The sequence below is a fragment of the Delphinapterus leucas genome, chromosome 7, assembly GCF_059928025.1.
Source record: "Delphinapterus leucas isolate spDelLeu-1000000601 "Yukka" chromosome 7, BTC_Dleu_Yukka2, whole genome shotgun sequence".
In the NCBI taxonomy this organism is placed as follows: domain Eukaryota; kingdom Metazoa; phylum Chordata; class Mammalia; order Artiodactyla; family Monodontidae; genus Delphinapterus; species Delphinapterus leucas.
This window is the reverse complement of record NC_143135.1, coordinates 11,593,014-11,611,865: the sequence shown is the minus strand read 5'-3', so window position 1 is coordinate 11,611,865 and position 18,852 is coordinate 11,593,014. Positions and strand designations below refer to the sequence as shown.

At 42.9% G+C, this 18,852-nt stretch overlaps 1 protein-coding gene across 1 annotated transcript; it reads left to right on the top strand.

Annotated features, from left to right (window-relative positions):
- The first annotated feature begins 613 nt into the window (after window positions 1-613).
- On the top strand, window positions 614-4,804 carry OR6Q1 (olfactory receptor family 6 subfamily Q member 1). The gene is given in 1 exon segment (XM_089914779.1): window positions 614-4,804. A coding segment is annotated over 1 exon segment (909 nt). The 5' UTR covers window positions 614-1,135; the 3' UTR covers window positions 2,045-4,804.
- Window positions 4,805-18,852: the final 14,048 nt, after the last annotated feature.

Genomic DNA, 18,852 nt, shown 5'->3' with positions numbered 1-18,852 from the left:
CATGCATTTTTATTGAGGTGCAGTTGATGTCCAGTATTATATAAGTTTTGAGTGGGCAACATAGTGACTCACAATATAAAGGTTATACTCCATTTATAGTTATTATAAAATCTTGGCCATATTCCCTGTGCTTTACAATATATCCTTGTAGCTTATTTATTTTATACGTAGTAGTTTATACCTCTTAATCCCCTACCCCTAAGGTGTCCCTCCCTACTTCTCTCTCCCCATTGGTAACCACTAGTTTGATCTCTATATCAGTGAGTCTGTTTCTGTTTTGTTATATTCATTCATTTGTTTTATTTTTAGCTTCCACATATAAGTCATATCATATAGCATTTGTCTTTCTCTGTCTGACTTATTTCACTAAGCATAATACCCTAAGCGTCCATCAACAGGTGAATGATAAGGAAGATGTACACACACACACACACACACACACACGCACACGCACACACACACACAACGGAATACTCCTCAGCCATAAAAAAGAATGAAAATTTGCCATTTGCCACAACATGAATGGACTTGGAGGGTATTATTCCCTAGTATTTATTAACCCAATCATGATAAGTACTTTAGAGGGATTATCTAATTTAAATTTTCACAACAACTCTGTTAGTTAGGTTCTTTTGTATGTGGAGCCAGGAATGCTTGATCAGGAAGCCAAGCTCTTAACTTTCATGGTACTTGAGGTTTCCAAAATACATGATGTTCTCTCTGATGTCTGAGATTTTATACTTGTTATGTGCTCTCTATTTCTCTATCTTTTATGTCACTAACTTATACTTATTTTTCAGGTTCCAATTTAGACAACTCTTCTTCCAGGAAGATCTCCCTGATTCCTCAAGACTGGTTGAGCTTCCCCTCTACTGCCTCCCATTAATATCCTGTCATTTCTATCTAGCACTTTTCATTTTGCACTGAAATCATCTGTTTTCTCGTGCCCCTCATGGACTATACATTTTTTTGAGAGTTAAGGATAGCGTCTTGACTTTATTTTCCTCTCCTGAAGTGAAAGATACTTCAGTCCAGCATCTCATAGGTTCTCCTTGAGTTGTCATTATCTGTGAGGCTGAGACTACTCATGTAGCAGCCATGTGACCAAAACTGGACCCACATAACAGAGTTTGTTATGGTGGGCTTTGCCGAGGTGCATGAAATGCGCCTCCTCTTCTTTACTCTCTTCTTCACTATGTACCTGTTCACCTTGGTGGAGAATTTGGCCATCATCCTGGTTGTGGGTTTGGACCACCGGCTACGTAGACCGATGTATGTCTTCCTGACACACTTGTCCTGCCTTGAAATCTGGTACACTTCAGTCACAGTGCCCAAGATGCTGGCTGGTTTTATTGGGGGACATGGGGGCAAGAATATCTCCTATGCTGGATGTCTGTCCCAGCTCTTCATCTTTACCTTCCTTGGGGCAACAGAGTGTTTCTTACTGGCCGCCATGGCCTATGACTGCTATGTGGCCATTTGTATGCCTCTCTGATATGGGGCCTTGGTGTCCTGGGGCAGCTGCATCCGTCTGTCAGCTGCTTGTTGGCTGGTTGGCTTCCTCACCCCCATTTTGCCCATCTACCTCATGTCCCGACTGACATTTTGTGGCCCCAATGTCATTGATCACTTCTTCTGTGATACTTCACCCCTGCTAGCCTTGTCCTGCTCGGATGTCACCCTGAAGGAGACCACAGACTTCCTGGTCTCTCTGGCTGTGCTCCTGACCTCCTCCACAGCCATCGCTGTGTCCTATGGCAACATTGTCTGGACGCTGCTGCATATCTGCTTGGCTGCCGAGCGCCGGAAGGCCTTCTCCACCTGTGCAGCCCACCTGACTGTGGTGAGCCTCTTCTATGGCACTCTCTTCTTTATGTATGTCCGGACCAAAGTGGCCCCTTCTATCAACTTCAACAAGGTGGTTTCTGTCTTCTACTCCATCGTCACTCCAATGCTCAACCCTCTCATCTACAGTCTTCGAAACAAAGAGGTGAAGGGAGCTCTGGGCAGAGCCTTTTCCTTCAGGTCTTGGAAAGGTCAGTGAGGGGGAGGTGGGGAGCCAGTGTCCTTGCCTTGGCTTTTTAGAAGGAGGGTGGTGAGGACTCTGGAATGGAACAGAGGCCTAGGAGTCAGGAGTTATGGACTATGTATTAGTTCAAGTAAAACACTAGTCTGCTATAACTATAATGTAGCTTAAAGAATGAAGGATACTTTCTCTTTCCTGAAGAGTCCAAGGTGAGTGATCCAGGTTGGTGGATGTGCTCAACAGGCATTCAAGGATCCAGGTTCCTTGCATCTTATTTTTTTCTGGAAGCTCCCTGTCTCCAGTTACCATCACATGCTTCTCTTCCTCTTTGCCATCACTTCTCTGTTTTTTTTCCTTCTTTTTTAGCTATCCAATTATTTTCATTTTTATTTAAAAAAAATTTTATTGGGGTATAATTGATTTACAAAGCTGTGTTACTTTCAGGTGTACATCAAAGTGAATCTGTTATACATATACATATATCCACTATTTTTTATTTTAAAATTTTATTATTTATTTATTTATTTTTGGCTGCTTTGGGTCTTTGTTGCTGTGCCCGGGCTTTCTCTAGTTGTGGTGAGCGGGGGCTACTCTTCGTTGTGTTGCGTGCGCTTCTCATTGCGGTGGCTTCTCTTGTTGCAGAGCATGGGCTCTAGGCACGGGCTTCTGTAGTTGTGGCACATGGACTTAATTGCTCCACAGCACGTGGGATCCTCCTGGACCAGGGCTCAAACCCGTGTCACCTGCAGTGGCAGGCACATTCTTTATCACTGTGCCACCAGGGAAGTCCTCCACTCTTTTTTAGATTCTTTTCCCACATAGGCCATTACAGAGTACTGAGTAGAGTTCCCTGTGCTAGGCAGTAGGTCCTATTTGTTATCTATTTTATATATAGTAGTGTGTATATGTCAATCCCAGTCTTCCAATTTATCCCTCCTCCCTTACCCCTGGTAACCATAAGTTTATTTTCTAAACTGTCACTGTTTCTGTAACTGTAAACTCAGTTTCTGTTTCCTTGCATCTTTAGGGTCAACATCCGCCTGGATGTTGGCAAACTAAGGCCTCTGGGCCAAATCCAGCTCAGCACTTATTTATAACAACCTGTGAGCTAAGAATAGTCTTCAAATTTTAAATAGTTGAAAACAAATCAAACGTAGAATAATATTTCATGGCACAGAAACATTTTATAAAATTAAAAATGTCGGTGTCTGTAAATCAAGTTTTACTAGAACACCATCACACCATACATATTGTCTATGGCTGCTTTTATGCTGCAGTGACAGACGTGAGTCGTTGTGACAGGGACCATTTGCCAGCCCCCAATCTGGGGCCTTCTTATTACTTCCATCATGAACATAGGGTCCCAGTGGACAAGAAGAGTGAGCATAGAGCATGGAGAAGACACAGCCTGTATTTTAAAGTTTCTTCACTAGATATAGCCATCATCATTTCTACTCACTTTTACTGGTGAGAAGTTAGCCACAGGTCACATCTAATTGCAAGGAGGGTAAAAAGAATTGTGTGAACCATACTGACTCCATTTTGTCAGCTCCATCTTGGGCCTGCAGTCCTACCCCGCCCCCATTTCTGTGTGACTGAGCTTTCGCCCACTCACAAGGAATGCACCCAAGCCAGCTAAGTTCCCTATTAACATTTACCCTTGCCTTCATCTGATATGAAAACTAAAAGAATGCCTTTTGCTGACACAGATGGTTAACGGCCATGGAAATGTAGGGGAAACTCCTGTTCCTGGTGGTGCAGACGTGCTTCTCCCTAGTAGTCGGATTCTAGTTTTAGCTTTGGCCGCTTTAAATTCCCCCCTTTTGGTGATGTGCACTGTAGCTGCGAATGCCTCTGGGTCATCATCCACCCGATCCTGACTGTATGTAAGTTACCAACAATAAATTTTATAATTGCAATTTATGGAGTTGCCTGCTTCCTTTTTTGGTCTCAAAGTTCCTTCTCAGTTCGGAGGTTATTATTCAATATCTCTGCCTCCCAATAAGAGTCCATAGCTAGGCAGACAAATACCTGCCAAAATTTGATTATTGTGGAAAAAGGGACAAACAAATTTTGGTAGAAAACCGGCAGTTTCCACCACAAAGTCCCTAGAATCACAGCTGATTCTTCATGTGACCCATGTACTTATCTTCTTTGTATCTACATTCTTTTATTTGAAATATAGACCAAGCTTCCTGCTATACCAAATGGTGCTTTGAAAATTGATTTAGGACGATCTCATGGCAATGTCAGCTCACTTGAAGTAAGGCTTAAAAAGACAGTTATAATTCAGTTCCCTGTATGTAGATAGTTGCATTCCTAAAGACATTAACGATCATCCTTCGAATGTGGATTTTAGAAACTACAATATGTGGAAGAGGAAAATGCTGAGCTTGGGATAAGGTAGAGGAAGGACAGAATTACTGTAATGGTGTTTCTTAAGTGGCCAGTAATGAGATTGCATAATGGTGCCCACAGCCCCAGTCTCTACCTTCCCCCACCCCAACCCAGTATCTTCACTGTTGCATTTTTTAAAAAATAAAGTGCCCAGGCAACTCCAACTTCTCCCATCTTCCGAGGAGACAGAGTCCGCAGTCAGGTTCCCAGCAGTGCCAGGCTGTCTTGGGGAACTGTCCAGCCAGCAGCCCCCTACACCAGTGCATGGAAAACTTCCAGCTTCTCCTGGTACAGGTGGTGAAACTGCTTGGCCAGACAGTGGAAGCAGGCTTTGCAGTTTCCCATCTCCCTCTTGGCTCGTGCTGGTTCTGATATGGATGTTTCCGGGCCGCTCCTGCAGGCTCGAGTGTTCACTCGACTCCCTTCCGCTGTCTCACAGGAGCACGTCTGATTGGTGCAGCCTGGGTCACGTGCCTGCCGCTGTTGCAGTTTTAATAGTTAACAGAGAGAGCACAAATTACATGTTTTGAAAACCATTTCTTTTTTTTTTTTTAATTTATTTTTGGCTGTGTTGGGTCTTGGTTGCTACCTGCGGGCTTTCTCTAGTTGCGTTGAGCGGGGGCTGCTCTTCATTGCGGTGCGCAGGCTTCTCACTGCGGTGGCTTCTCTTGTTGCGGAGCACGGGCTCTAGGCGCACGGGCTTCAGTAGTTGTGGCTCGCGGGCTTCAGTAGTTGTGGCTCGTGGGCTCTAGAGCACAGGCTCAGTAGTTGTGGCGCACGGACTTAGTTGCTCTGCAACATGTGGGAACTTCCCGGACCGGGGCTCGAACCGGGGTTCCGTGCATTGGCAGGCGGATTCTTAACCACTGCGCCACCAGGGAAGCCCCATTTCATTTATTGAATATTATTTCAGTGATGTGCTTTATATTCTTTTGGATGAGGGCAAGATGCAAAACAGTGTAAAGATGATAATCTTTCAGGATCAAATATAAGAATTCATCTGAATAAGACAGAAGCAGTAGTTACTTTCAGGCACCTGACCTGAGTAGATTTGACACAAAATGAATTTGACTTTTAGGTTTCTGCATGATGGGGAAAAAAGCAAAATATACTGGGTGTATTAGAGTCTTCCAGAGAAACAAAACCAATAGGATATCTATAGCTATATATATATATATCTATATTGAAGAGATTTATAGGAATTGATCGATGTGATGGATTATGGGGTCCAAGAAGTCCCATGGTTTGGCAACTGCAAGCTTGAGAACCAAGAAAACCTGTGGTGTAATTCAGTACGAGCCTGAAGGTCTCAGAACCAGGAGTGCTAATGTCCAAGGGCAGGAGGAGATGAATGTCTCAGCTCAAGCAAAGAGCAGATTTGACCTTATTTTGCCTTATTGTTCAATTCAGGCCCTCAGTGGATTGGGTAATGCCCACCTGTGTTGGTGAGGGCCGTCTTCTTTACTCAGTCTACTTATTCAACTGTATTCTTTCAGAAACATTCCTTATCCCAGCCAACTGACACATAAAATTAACCATCACTCTGGGTTACGTAGCTCTCATTTATGGTAGCAGAAAGAATTCAAATTCAAACACAGGAACTTAAGATGAATCTCATTGCTCAGAAAAATGGATTCCTTGATACCTTGAGACATTTTGTGTAACACCATTCAGCAACATCCCTCCCAGGGGGCAGTCCAGCAGCACTATCATTGAATTAATATATGCCCAGTTATTGTGGGATTAATCATTATCCCCACACTCTCATGGAAGTGGAGGGGCTTCATTTAGAGCAGACCTTGCTCTAGCGCGTGGGAGACAGTCACCTGTCCTCATTTACCCAAAGACAAGCAGCTAACCAGAGCAGGTTCAGGTTATTTACTTCTTTTTTTGTCTTCTTCTAGCTTTATTGAGATATAATTTAAATCTAGCACTGTATAAATTTAAGGTGTACTGCACAAAATTGACTTATATACATCATGAAATGCTTATCACGATAAATTTAGTGAATGCCCATCATCTCGTACAGATACAAAATGAAAGAAATAGAAAAACATTTTTTTCCTTGTGATGAGAAATCTTAGGGTTTACTCTCTTAATAGCTTTCATATATAACATACAGCAGTGTTAATTATATTTATTATGTTGTACATTATATCCCTGGCACTTATTTTTCTTACAGCTGGAAGTTTGTACCTTTTGACTGACTTCATCAGATTCCCCCTCCCCCTACCCCACACCTCTGGTAACCACACATATGATCTCCTCTTCTATGAGTTTGTTCATTTGTTTGCCTTTGAGGTATAACTGACCTGCAACACTATGTTGGTTCCTGGTACACAACATAATGATTCGATATTTCTATTCATTTCAAAATTATCACCATGACAAGTCTAGTTACCATCTTTCACCATACAAAGACATTACATACTTATTGACTATATTCCCCACACTGTACATTTCATACATGTGACTCATTTATTTTGTACCTGAAAGTTTGTACCTCTTAATCTCCCTCATCTATTTCTCTCCTCCTTCCATCCCTCTTTCTTTTAGAAACTACCTGTTTGTTCTCTGTATCTGTGGCTCTGTTTCTGTTTTGTTATGTTTGTTCATTGGTTTTGTTTTTTAGATTCCACATATAAGTGAAATCATACAGTATTTGTCTGTCTCTATCTGACTTATTTCACTTAGCACAATACCCTCTAGGTCCATCCATGTTTTTGCAAATGGCAAAATTTTATTCTTTTTTTATGGCTGAGTAATATTCTTGTGTGTGTGTGTCTTTATTCTTTATCCATTCATCTACTGATGGGCACTTAGGCTGCTTCCATATTGTGGCTATTGTAGATAATGCTGCAATGAACATAGGGGTGGATATATCTTTTCGACTTAGTGTTCTTATTTTCTTCAGAAAAATGCCCAGGAGTGGAATTCCTGGATCATATGACAGTTCTATTTTTAATTTTTTGAGGAATCTCCATATTGTTTTGCATGGTGGTTGCACTAATTTAAATTCCCACTGACAGTGCACAAGGGTTCCCTTTTCTCCACATCATCTCAACACTTGTTGCCTTTTTGATAATAGCCACTCTGACAGGTGTGAGATGATTTCTCACCGTGGTTTTGATTTGCATTTCCCTGATATTAGTGATGTTGAGCATCTTTTTCTGTGCCTATAGGCCATCCGTATGTGTTCTTTAGGAAAGTGTCCTCTGAGGTATGTTCCCACTATACCCATTTTGTTGAGAGTTTTTTATCATAAATTCAACATAGATGTTGAATTTTGTCAGAAGCTTTTTCTGCACCTATTGAGACAATCATGTTTTTATTCTTCAATTTATTAATGTGGTGGATCACAGTGATGGATTTGTAGATATTGAACCATCCTTTCATCCATGGGATACATCTTACTTGATCATGGTGTATGATCCTTTAATGTATTGTTGAATTCAGTTTGCTAATATTTTATTGAGGATTTTTGCATCCATGTTCATTAGTGATATTGGCCTGTAATTTCCTTTTTTTGTGATACTTTTGTCTTGTTTTGGTGTGAGGGTGACACTGGCCTTGTAGAATGAACTTGGAAGCATTCCTTCCTCTACAATTTTTTGGAATAGTTCGAGAAGGATGGGTGTTAACTTTTCTTTAAATGTTGAGTAGAATTCATCTGTGAAGCCATCTAGTCCTGGACTTTTATTTGTGGGAGTTGTTTTATTATTGATTCAATTTCATTACTGGTAATTGGTCTGTTCATATTTTCTATTTCTTCCTGGTTCTACCTTAGGAGATTGTACATTTCTAGGGATTTTTCCATGTCTTCTACATTGTCCATTTTATTGGTGTATAATTGCTTTTAGTAATCTCTTATGATCCTTTATATTTCTGTGGCATCGGTTGTAACTTCTTTTTCATTTCTGATTTATTTATTTGAACCCTCTCTCTTTTTTTTCTTGGGGAGTCTGTCTAATGGTTTGTCAGTTTTGTTTATTTTTTCAAAGAACCGGCTCTTAGTTTCATTGATCATTTCTATTGTTTGTTTTAGTCTCTATTTCACTTATTTCTGCTCTGATCTTTATGATTTCTTTCCTTCTACAGACTTGGGGTTTGTTTGTTCTTTTTCTAATTCTTTTAGGTATAATGTTAGGTTGTTTATTTGGACTGGGTCCAAAGGCTGCCTATGGGGCCCCAGGGGTCCCAGGACTAGTGCTGGTCCACTGGTGGGTGGGGCTGGGTCCCAGTGCAGCTGGGGTGTTAGAGGGTCCTATGGCATCTGACTTGCTGGTAGAGGGGGCTGTGTCCCTGCCCAGCTATCTGCTTGGCCTGGGGTGTCCCAGGACTGGTGCTTCCTGGCTCGTGGGTGGGGCAGCATCCTGGCACTAATAAGCTGGAGGAAGGATTCCAAAATGGCACTTGCTAGCACCAGTGTTTTCATGGTTGGATGAGCTTCCAAAATGGCTGCTGCCAGTGTCTGTGTCCCCAGAGTGAGACCCAATTGCCTCCTACCTGTCTCAGAGACCCTCCAAGACAGCTGGTGGGTCTGACCAGACTCCTTTCAAATTACTGCTTCTGTCCTGGGTCGCAGAGGATGTGAGATTTTGTGTGCATCCTTTAGGAGTGGTGTCTCTATTTCCTACAGCCCTCTGACTCTCCTGAAAGTTAAGTACTGTTGGCCTTCAAAGCTAAATGTTCCGGGAGCTTATCTTCCTGGTGCAGGACCCCTGTGGAGCTTGGACCCCCTCACTCCTTGGGGAGAATTTCTGCAGTTGTAATTATTCTCCCATTTGTGGGTCAGCTACGTGGGAGTAGGGGTCTTGATTATACCACGTCTCTGCCCTTCCTAGTTGTGTTGCCATGGTTCCTTCCTTGTAGCTTTAGTTGTAGAAGATCTTTTCTGCTAGTCTTCATGTCTTTCTCATCAATAGTTGCTCTGTAAATAGTGGTAATTTTGGTATGCCCATGGGAGGAGGTGAGCTCAGGATCTTCCCACCCTGCATTCTTGGCCACTCTCTATTTACTTCTTATAAACAGTTTCACAATAGATACATTTAGTACACTCTGATCAGGTTAGGTTGGAAATGTTAGCTCACAAGCTCTTTGCTTGTAAAGACCATAGTTTAGCCATTTTGAAGTTCCCTCCCCATGACCTAGTTTCTAGCAACAGTCTCATAAAAGTTTCGGCTATTCAGCAATCCATCAAGAGATTCAGGTTTGCCATTATGTATAATTTAATTGAATTATTTAATAAATACTCTTACTATTTGCTGAGTAATATTCTACATGCCTTATAAATATTAATTCGTTTACTCCTCAGTGATAACCCCACAAAGTAAGGGCTATGGTTATCTTCCTTTACACACGAGGGAACTGCGGTACAGAGAAGTTAAGTAACTTGCCCAAAGTCACATAGCTAAGTAAATGGAAGTGCTATGGCTTGAAACTTACTCATCTGACTCCTAACATCTGCACAATGATGCCTTGGATTAACTGGTCCCCACTTTTGGCATCAGTTCCTTATGTGTAAAAGGACAGGATGGACTTGATGACTTTATATACTTACCTTTTGAGTGTTTAATAAGTGCTGAGAACCTTCACGCATTTTTTTTTGGTTTCATTTCATTATCACAACAACCTAGAGAGAAAGGCGTAGTCTCATCTTACACTGGAGGAAACTGAAGCTTAGAGAGCTTAAGCAACATGCTCAGGTCCCTATAACTACAACATGGAGGAGCCCAGAGGATTTGAGCCAGGTCTGTTTGACTTCTTTTGACCATTCTACTGGGTTGGCCAAAAAGATCGTTTGGGTTTTTCTGTAACATCTTACCTTGCTGCCTCCCCTCAAAGATCTCTTCCAATGCTAACTTTGCAGAAGTTGATTTATTCATTCATCAAACAACTACTCTGTCTCCTCTTTGCACCAGGCACTGGCTGGCTGCTGAAGGGTCACAGGATGAATTAGACCAGATGTTTCCATCTAGGACGATATTAGTTGCAAACATGTCTCATCTCTCTCTCATGGAATGAAATACAAAATAGAAGCAGCTAAGTGAAGAGGAGGGGTCCAGATGAGTGTGATAGGGCTCAGAGGAAGGAGCATTTTCCTGTTGATGAGCTTAGGGAAGGCATCCTTGAGAAGGTGGAACCCCTCACTGTTCACTACTGATTTTCTCACTTGAGATGATGCCTGCCAAGCATTTGTTCTTTTGTGTTTTTTTCAGGATGGAGAAGGATGATGTAGCATTTGGGAAAGAAGAGGCAGCATGTGAGGCTTGCTCCTGATGCCAAGATGGCAAAGACCTGCATGACTATTACGTCTTTGCTTCAGGCGCTCATGTACGCAGGGATGAAGGACACTTAGGTGGGCTGGGAAGGCCACCAGCAAGCTAACCAGACCTAGCAAACCCAAGTAACCCAGCATAGCATAAAACAGTTCCAAGGAGCCCTCATCACACTTTACAGTCACTGTGGACCCAGGCTCTGTAGAGTTCACAGGTTGTGGGGGCCATCTGGTCACCCAGAGTGTACATAAGGTTGCCTGGACCAGGGAACAGGCCATGGGGATGGTTCTAGGGAGAACTGGCCCCACCCACTTCCTAATCCGGGTGTGAGGCCAGGTGGCATGGAAGGCTGACACCACCATAATGGTCTTGGCCAGCACAGTGGACACGCAGATTGTGAAGGTGACCCCTAAAGCTGCCTGGTGTATGGCACAGGTGAGGGGCTCTGGATGACCAATGAACATGAAGGGGCAGAGGAAACAGAGGGCCAAGGAGGACACAGCAGAAGGTAGCTGAGCTGGTGATTATTGGCTTGGACGACGGGGGTGTGGTGATGCCAGACGAAGATGCCTAAGATGTGGCCAGAGCAAGGAGGAAGAGCAGGGCTGTGCAGACAGCCAACACTGCGACGAGGGGCTCGTGGTAGGGCAAGTAGTCGAGGGTTTTGGGGGATGCACTGACAACTCCCTGTTGGGCCACTGGTCCTCAGGGCACTTCTCACATGTAGCACTCTCTAAAGGAAGAGAGAAAAACTGGGTCAGAGAACAGAGTGGGGAAGCTTCTGGAAACTTTACCATGGTCAAGCGGTTATACGGCTTCTGATGGCTTTTCCAGTAGAATCAGAGTATTTCAGTCTCGTTACGATGGGCCTTCCAGATTGCCTGATGTCCTCAGATTTAGGGCCAAAAACACACATGGCCGAAATCCTGATAGTCGCTCCTTATCATGCAACAGACTATAGTGGAATAACGTTGACATGGCAACCTACGGAAGCTCTAACTCCTGGTTAGGCTTTGGCCTTTTGAATTGAACAACCATCGTGGCAATGTTGTAATTCATAGTCACAGCTAATTTATTTGTGCATTTACTCATCCATCAGCCTATTTTATATAAGGAATGTTTATGGGGATGCTTAATATGTGCACAGACTCTCTCTCCTTTTTTATGGAGCCACCCTTTTCTAAGTCCCTCCTTCGATAGAACTTTTCAGAGCCTTGCTTTCTGTAGTGACTTTAAGGAAAGGCTTTGTGGCTAGAGTTCTGGAGCAGTAATATATTCTCATTTAACCTCTTTCTTTGATTTGGATTCTGAACCTGGTCTTCCTGAAACAATCTCTTTCTTTTTCAGTACATCTACCACCTATTACTCTCCCCCAAACACATATTGAAACACATACGGCTTCTCTACTTGAGTAATTCAGTGGTTCCCCATGTCCTACGGAATACGGTTCATGTTCCTGAGTCTGGCAAGTAAGGTCTTCTGTGATGTGACCACCTGCTTCCTACATCTCCCATCCCAGTCTAGACTCAAGTCACACTAGGCTCCTTGTTGCTTTCATGCCTTGAGGCTTCATTAACTTACTCCTTGGCCTGGACTATCCTTATCATGCTTCATTGCCTTTGAGACCCTACTTGTTGTTCAAGGCCTATATCACATGCCACCCCCTCCAGTGAAAAGTCTGCCTACATATCCTTCATTAGAATTAATCGTTTCTCTCTGCTTTCATGACTCAATGCTTGAGCTTTTATTAAAGCAACTGACTTTAAGCCTAGTTTCTCTATTATACAATGACCATTCTCCTTTAGCAAATCATGAGCTCTGTGGGGCCAGGGGCTGTGCCTTATTTGTTGTTACCACCCTTGCACCCATCACAGTAGCTACACACAGTAGGTGCCAGTTGCTATCTGCTGAATGAATGACATCTTAGTAAAACATAGATTAAATCATTAGGAGGCTTTTCCCCAATATTTATGGAATGCCTACCATGTACCAGACATTAAAATAGGCACAAAATTTGGGCAAACTCATGGTTGACGAAAGAAAGAATGAATATATAGCCGTACATGGCTATAAGGTAGCGTGTGGGAAGGGCATATTGACACCATCTTTTTGATCTCCTTTTCCCTGGATTTTTTTCCCCATTAAATGAATCTTCCCTTGATGGAAATATCAGCTCTCGTCTGAAACCTTCCTTGGGTGCTGACTGGCCACCTGCTCACCAAGGGCCAGCTTCCCTCTTTGCCAGGTGTCATGGACATCTCTTTTCCGGGGCAGGGAAGGCAGCTGTAGCAGCAGTTTGACTTCTCAGATAGGGTTGGCTTCCTAGCTCCTGCAGGACATTTTTCATTGCAGATGGAGGTAGGGACCTGCACAAGGGAGGAGAGAGAGCACTGGGGAGACTGCAGGGGAGACTGAATAGCACCCGTGCCATCAGGTCTTAGAAGAATTTGCAGCATCATTCTCACTTACTGGTCCCTCCCTCTCTTCTTTCTTTCTCCCTCTCCTCCCCCACCTTAAAAAATTAACAACCCTATTTATCTCCTTTTTCCTTTCTTTACCCCTTTCCTCTTTCCTTCCCTCCCTTTCTTGTTCAAATTGTTATCGATGTATTCCATGCATTAAGTACTGTGTAGGGTATTAGGGAGAGAACAACAGGTAAAGATGAGTTCTTAAGATGTCACAGTCTGGGGGGAACCAAGAAATCTCAAGGAGAAGAAAGATATGAGCACATTGCTCTACAGACAAAGGGCTGGCCCCTGGGTGTTGGGCTGGAATTCTGGTTCTGCCATTTATAGGCAGGGTGGCCTGGGGCTTAACCTCTCTAACCTTTAGTTTTCTCTTCGATAAAATGGGGGTAGCAATTATATCTATTTTGAAGATTGTGTGAGGATTAAATGAGGTGATGCAGTGAAGCCCTTACTACAGTGCCCAGAACACTGTGAATGTATAATAAATGCTAGTGAATAGGATAATCTGAATGTTCTGGGAAGTTTGTCCTCCATTCTGGGCTCATCAAATCCCTTAGCTTTTATCTCAAGGGACTTATTTTCCCCCTGAGCCCAAACAGAATTGGGAGACCAATCAATAGTGAATCAGAAGCAAAGACTACACACACTAGCCAGGCAACTAATTTACAGTTTCTCAACCCTCAGCATTACCGACCTTAGGTGCTAGATACTTGTTGTGAAGGGCTGTCCTGTGCATCATAGGAGGTTTAGCAGCATCCCTGGCCTCTATCCACTGAATGCCAGTAGCATTCCCCCAAGTTGTGACAACCAGAAATGTCTCCAGACATTGCTAATGTCCCCTGGGAAGCAAAGTCACTCTGAATTGAGAACAACTGAGATTCAAATCATGCTTGCAGAATGAATTTTCTTGGAAAGATCTGATAAAAGGATTCTTTAGTCTGGGGAAGGAGAAGTGAGGGGAAGATACCTGAAATAGTCCTCAATGATGACCCCAAAGCGATGGGAAGCAATGCTCATTTCTCCCCTGGAGCTCTACTCTGCTCCCTTGTTTTATTTTTTTGAAGTATAGTTGATTTACAATGCTGTACCAATCTCTGCTGTACAGCAAAGTGACCCAGTTATACATACATACATACATACATATATATATATATATATATATATACACAGCCTTTTAAAATATTCTTTTCCATTATGCTTTATCCCAGGAGATTGGATATAGTTCCCTGTGCTATACAGTAGGACCTTGTTGTTTATCCATTCTAAATGTAATAGTTTGCATCTACCAGCCCCAATACTCTGCTCCCTTGCTCATTGGCTCCCTTGTTTCTTTCTCCCAGGATGGGGGAATTTGGCCATTGAGGTGTGACAGTCATGGGAACAGAAAAAAGACATGCAAGGCTAAGGTGAGATCAGAGGGAACTAGGTTAAAATCCTTGAGGATGGGGACAAAACATCTATACTTGTTACAGTAATTTTCTTACTCTTTCTGATTTCACAACCATGTGGAAAATGCTATGGATGTTTAGAGAAGGGAATGATAAACCCGGCCTGGATGAGTGGGAAGAAACGGCAAGAAGCACGGCATGATAGTTGAGATGCAACTGCACTTAAATTAGAAGGCCCCCACCTGGCGACCTTCGATACTTAGGGGTCTGGGAAAGGACAAATGGGGCTCTATGGGCTGTTTTCCATTGTGTAAAAAACCTTGGCATCAATTGTCTATTTCCTGACAAAAGGCTACAAGGCTACAACCGAGCAACTCCAGGTAGACACACTAGCTATCTCAGGATAAACTTGAGTTGGCAATCATATACAATTTTTTGCTAAGTTATTTAAATATTAATTCTATTTCATTCTTATAAGGTAGGCATTGTTTTCATTTTCCACATTAAGTCAAGAAACAAAAGAATTTGCCTGTGATCATACAGCTAATAAGTGGCAATTTGAGATTCAAGCCTGTGTTTTCTAAGTCCAATTTTTAATGTTTCCTCTGATAAGAAGCCATGTAATTCAGCAATAAGTACCGTATAAGACTCTTAAAAATATCATATTCTTTGATCCCAAATTCTACTTCTAAGTACTTAGTATACTTATAGGAAATCAGAGGTAATCTTAAATATGTATGCACAAGTTATAACACAACAGAGGTATTTAAATTGCAACAATTAGAAAACATTGTAATGTCTAATAACAAAAATATTTAAACATCTTCTTAATCTGTATTGTTTAATATTATGCAATCATGCTTCTGAAGATATATAACGCGGCATTTATTGGGATTATATATATATATATATATAATTTATTTTGCTATTTGTTCATTAATCACCTTTGTCTTTAGCAAACTCCTTTGCTTTTGGAGCCAGAGAATGGTTGTGGAAGGTTTTGTTTGCTGAACAGCCTCAGAGTTGTGTAGGTCAATGGTCTACCCTACCAAGTACTCTGTCAGTTCAACATAACAAACCCTGCTGGGTGCTTGGGGGTGAGAGGTGCTTGTGGGCTTGGTCCTTAGGGAGCTCTCTGCTCTCACCTTTAAGCGCCCTTCAGATAATAGCACTGTCATTTATCAGCAGCTCTTTTCCAGGAGGTAACCTCAAGTCAGAATGTCCAACAGTCAGGGTCTGTTCTCTCTGGTCTGGGAGGATGTAGATGTTTTGAATGTCAAACGTTGCCAGCATCTCCCCCTCTTTAGTGAAGCAAACCTCTTCCTGGGCTTTGGTGGTGAAGCGAACCTTTTGGGTGTAATGGAGCATCTGAGACAGAGACAGAAGGTAGAAGGAGGGAAGCTGGTTAGGAGCAGAAGAGGCACAGGGGGCTTCCTTCACATCATGGACTGTCCTCCCACATCTGTGCTTGTCAGCCCTTGGAGGAAGGCACCTTATCTCTGTACATTTTATGAAAAAAGAACTCTGCTTTCTCATCTCCCAAGTTTGTGCTAACCTGTGATAAGCAGGGGAGTGAAAGTTGAGTCAATGGAAAGCTGGCAGTATTGGGTCTTGCCTAAGCTAAATTCACTCATAGGATGGTCTTATGAACATGGGTCTCTATCCATCCAATTTTGCACCATCTGTCCATACAAATTACTAAGCTTCCTTCTTCGTGCCAGACATGATTGGTAGCTAGGACACAAAAGCTCAGTCCTGCCTTCAAAGCGTCACCATGTTCATCTCTGCAGTGTGGCTAATTAGGGAATGCTTCTGATTAAAAGGTGTTATAGACCAAGGATTGTGAATGTTTCAATGCATCCCAAACACTCCATAGCTGGGAGAATCTCAGCTTCTGTGACTATCAAAGCCCCATTATCATTCCCTTCTGGGAATAGCTTAAGTAGTAAAAAAGGCAGGTCAGGCAAAGTTCCTTTAGGAGCCCACCAGGGTCTGTAGAGTGTGTGCTTTGGGATCTTTTAACACCTTTGGAGAAGATGGAATTAACTTTGATTCTGTGATTAGGTTGTGATCTTTTCCAGAAACCTGGAACTCTTTAAGAAAACCTCTGTGGTTCTTTATAATAGAGCTCCCTCTTGCCTTTCCGACCTTTTCTTTTCACTGTTTCTTTTCTTTTTCCTTAGTCTGTTCCATGCTTTGAACCAGCTAGATCACTTTCCCACTCCTGCACATGCCATACCCTCCAATATCTGGTATCTGTGCTTGTTTATTACTCTTTACAACTAAAGTGTAAACACTTTGAAGGCAAGCACGCATTTTGCACATTTCTGTACCCCCATTGCTCCAAGGTGAATGAAGGTTGCTTTGTAAATACTTGTGGCATGAACACATATATATTTTTTTAATTAATTAATTAATTTTTTCTTAATTTTGGCTGTGTTGGGTCTTGGTTGCTGCACACGGGCTTTCTCTATTTGCAGCTAGCGGGGGCTACTCTTCGTTGCGGTGCACAGGCTTCTCATTGTCGTGACTTCTCTTGTTGTAGAGCCTGAGCTCTAGGCGCACGGGCTTCAGTAGTTGTGGTGCACAGGCTTAGTTGCTCCGCGGCATGTGAGATCTTCCCGGACCAGGGCTCGAACCCGTGTCCCCTGCATTGGCAGGTGGATTCTTAACCACTGCGCCACGGGGGAAGCCCCTGAACACATATTTGTTGAATTAAGCTATGGAAGCCCTGTAAGACTACAGGACGGACTTTGAACAAATCACTTTGCTGGGGGCAGAGTTGGGTCTAGAATCGTGAAAGATTCCTGGAATTCTTCAGCTTTGAGAGGCAGTGCCCAGACTCTGGAGCCAGGTTGCCTGGTGTGATTTCCAACTCTACCTGAACCAGCTGTGTGGACTTTAGATATGTTTTTCTACCTCTCAGTATTCTCATTTGTAAAAAGGGGACCTACCTCATAGGGTCATGAAATGTATTAATACATATAAAGTGCTTGGAACATTACTTGGATAGAATAGCACTCAAAAAGGGTTAATTAACTATTATTACTCTTATAGCCTTATAAGAGCTCACATGATATAAATACTGATAAAATTGCCTAAAACCTATCTTAAAGAAGCTGTGCCTGGTTTGAAGACATTCTTTTAAAATTAAGAGGATTTCTCTTCTATTCTGAATTTGTTTCTATAACTTTGCTTGGATATTTGCAGTGGTGTGTTGTTAAATGTTTAACAACTGGCTCTGGGGAAAAAAGCCAGGATTTTAGTGTTTGCTGATTTCCATGGTTTAACAAACAATTTGCATAATTCCTGAAAATTTTACAAAGACTCTCATTGCCAGTAGGAGCCAGCTCTCTCTTCTTCATCTAAACCCTTGATGTCTTTAATAATAAGGTATCTGAGCCATAGTCACTTTGGCCCTAAATTCAGTTCACCTTTCATTAGACCACACCACCCATCTGCTAGTCTCTGGGATGAACAGGGACTGGGCGAGGGTCTTGGCTGACCACCTGCCAAGGCCTGGCGTTCTGTGAATTAGCACAAGTGCCTCCCAGGAAGGGTCCTTATCTCTTGGGGAGCAGTCCATCAGTTTCTGATAGGCAGCCAGCAGGGCTTTGGCGGCCAGGTAGGCTTGGTAAGTGGCCGTCAGATCAGGAAGTTTGAAGGCAGACAGATGGACAGCTGTCACGTTCTCAAGCCCCGTGCAGTTCTGAGCCCCTTCTCTGGCACTTGGGGTGGAAGCCCCTCATCCAGACCACCTGCATCCCTGCAGCTGCTCCCACAGCTTCCTCACCAGACGGTTGCTTGCGTAGGTGGCTGGGCGCAGCGCCGACAGTAAATCCTCAAAGCCGGGCATCACTCCTGAGTGTACACTCAGGGTCAAGCTGCCGTTCAGCAAGCCCAGAGCCGTGGGGCCCGGCACCAAGGGACTGTAGAAGGAGGTGAAGATCCACGTTCTCCCGGTCACATTCTTCCAAATGGCTTCGGCCAGGAGCCTGAGGTGGAAGTGGTAACAGTCACAGACGATGACGTGGCAGCTTCTCTGGCCTTTGATATATGTTACACATTATGTCCAGGTCGTTCCAAAGCCTATAGGCTCAGGCCCGAGAGGCCAATTCACCTCACTGCAATAGACTAAAGAACATATCTTAGGGTGCTGGTGAAAGAAAGATAGGCTAAGTGTTTTGTCATTCTATATTGTATATTTCTTTACACTGTTTGAGAAATAAAGGTTCAAGTGAATTAAAAACTTGAGTTATCATTAGAAGAGTTGAAACAGGATATAGAACTTCCAA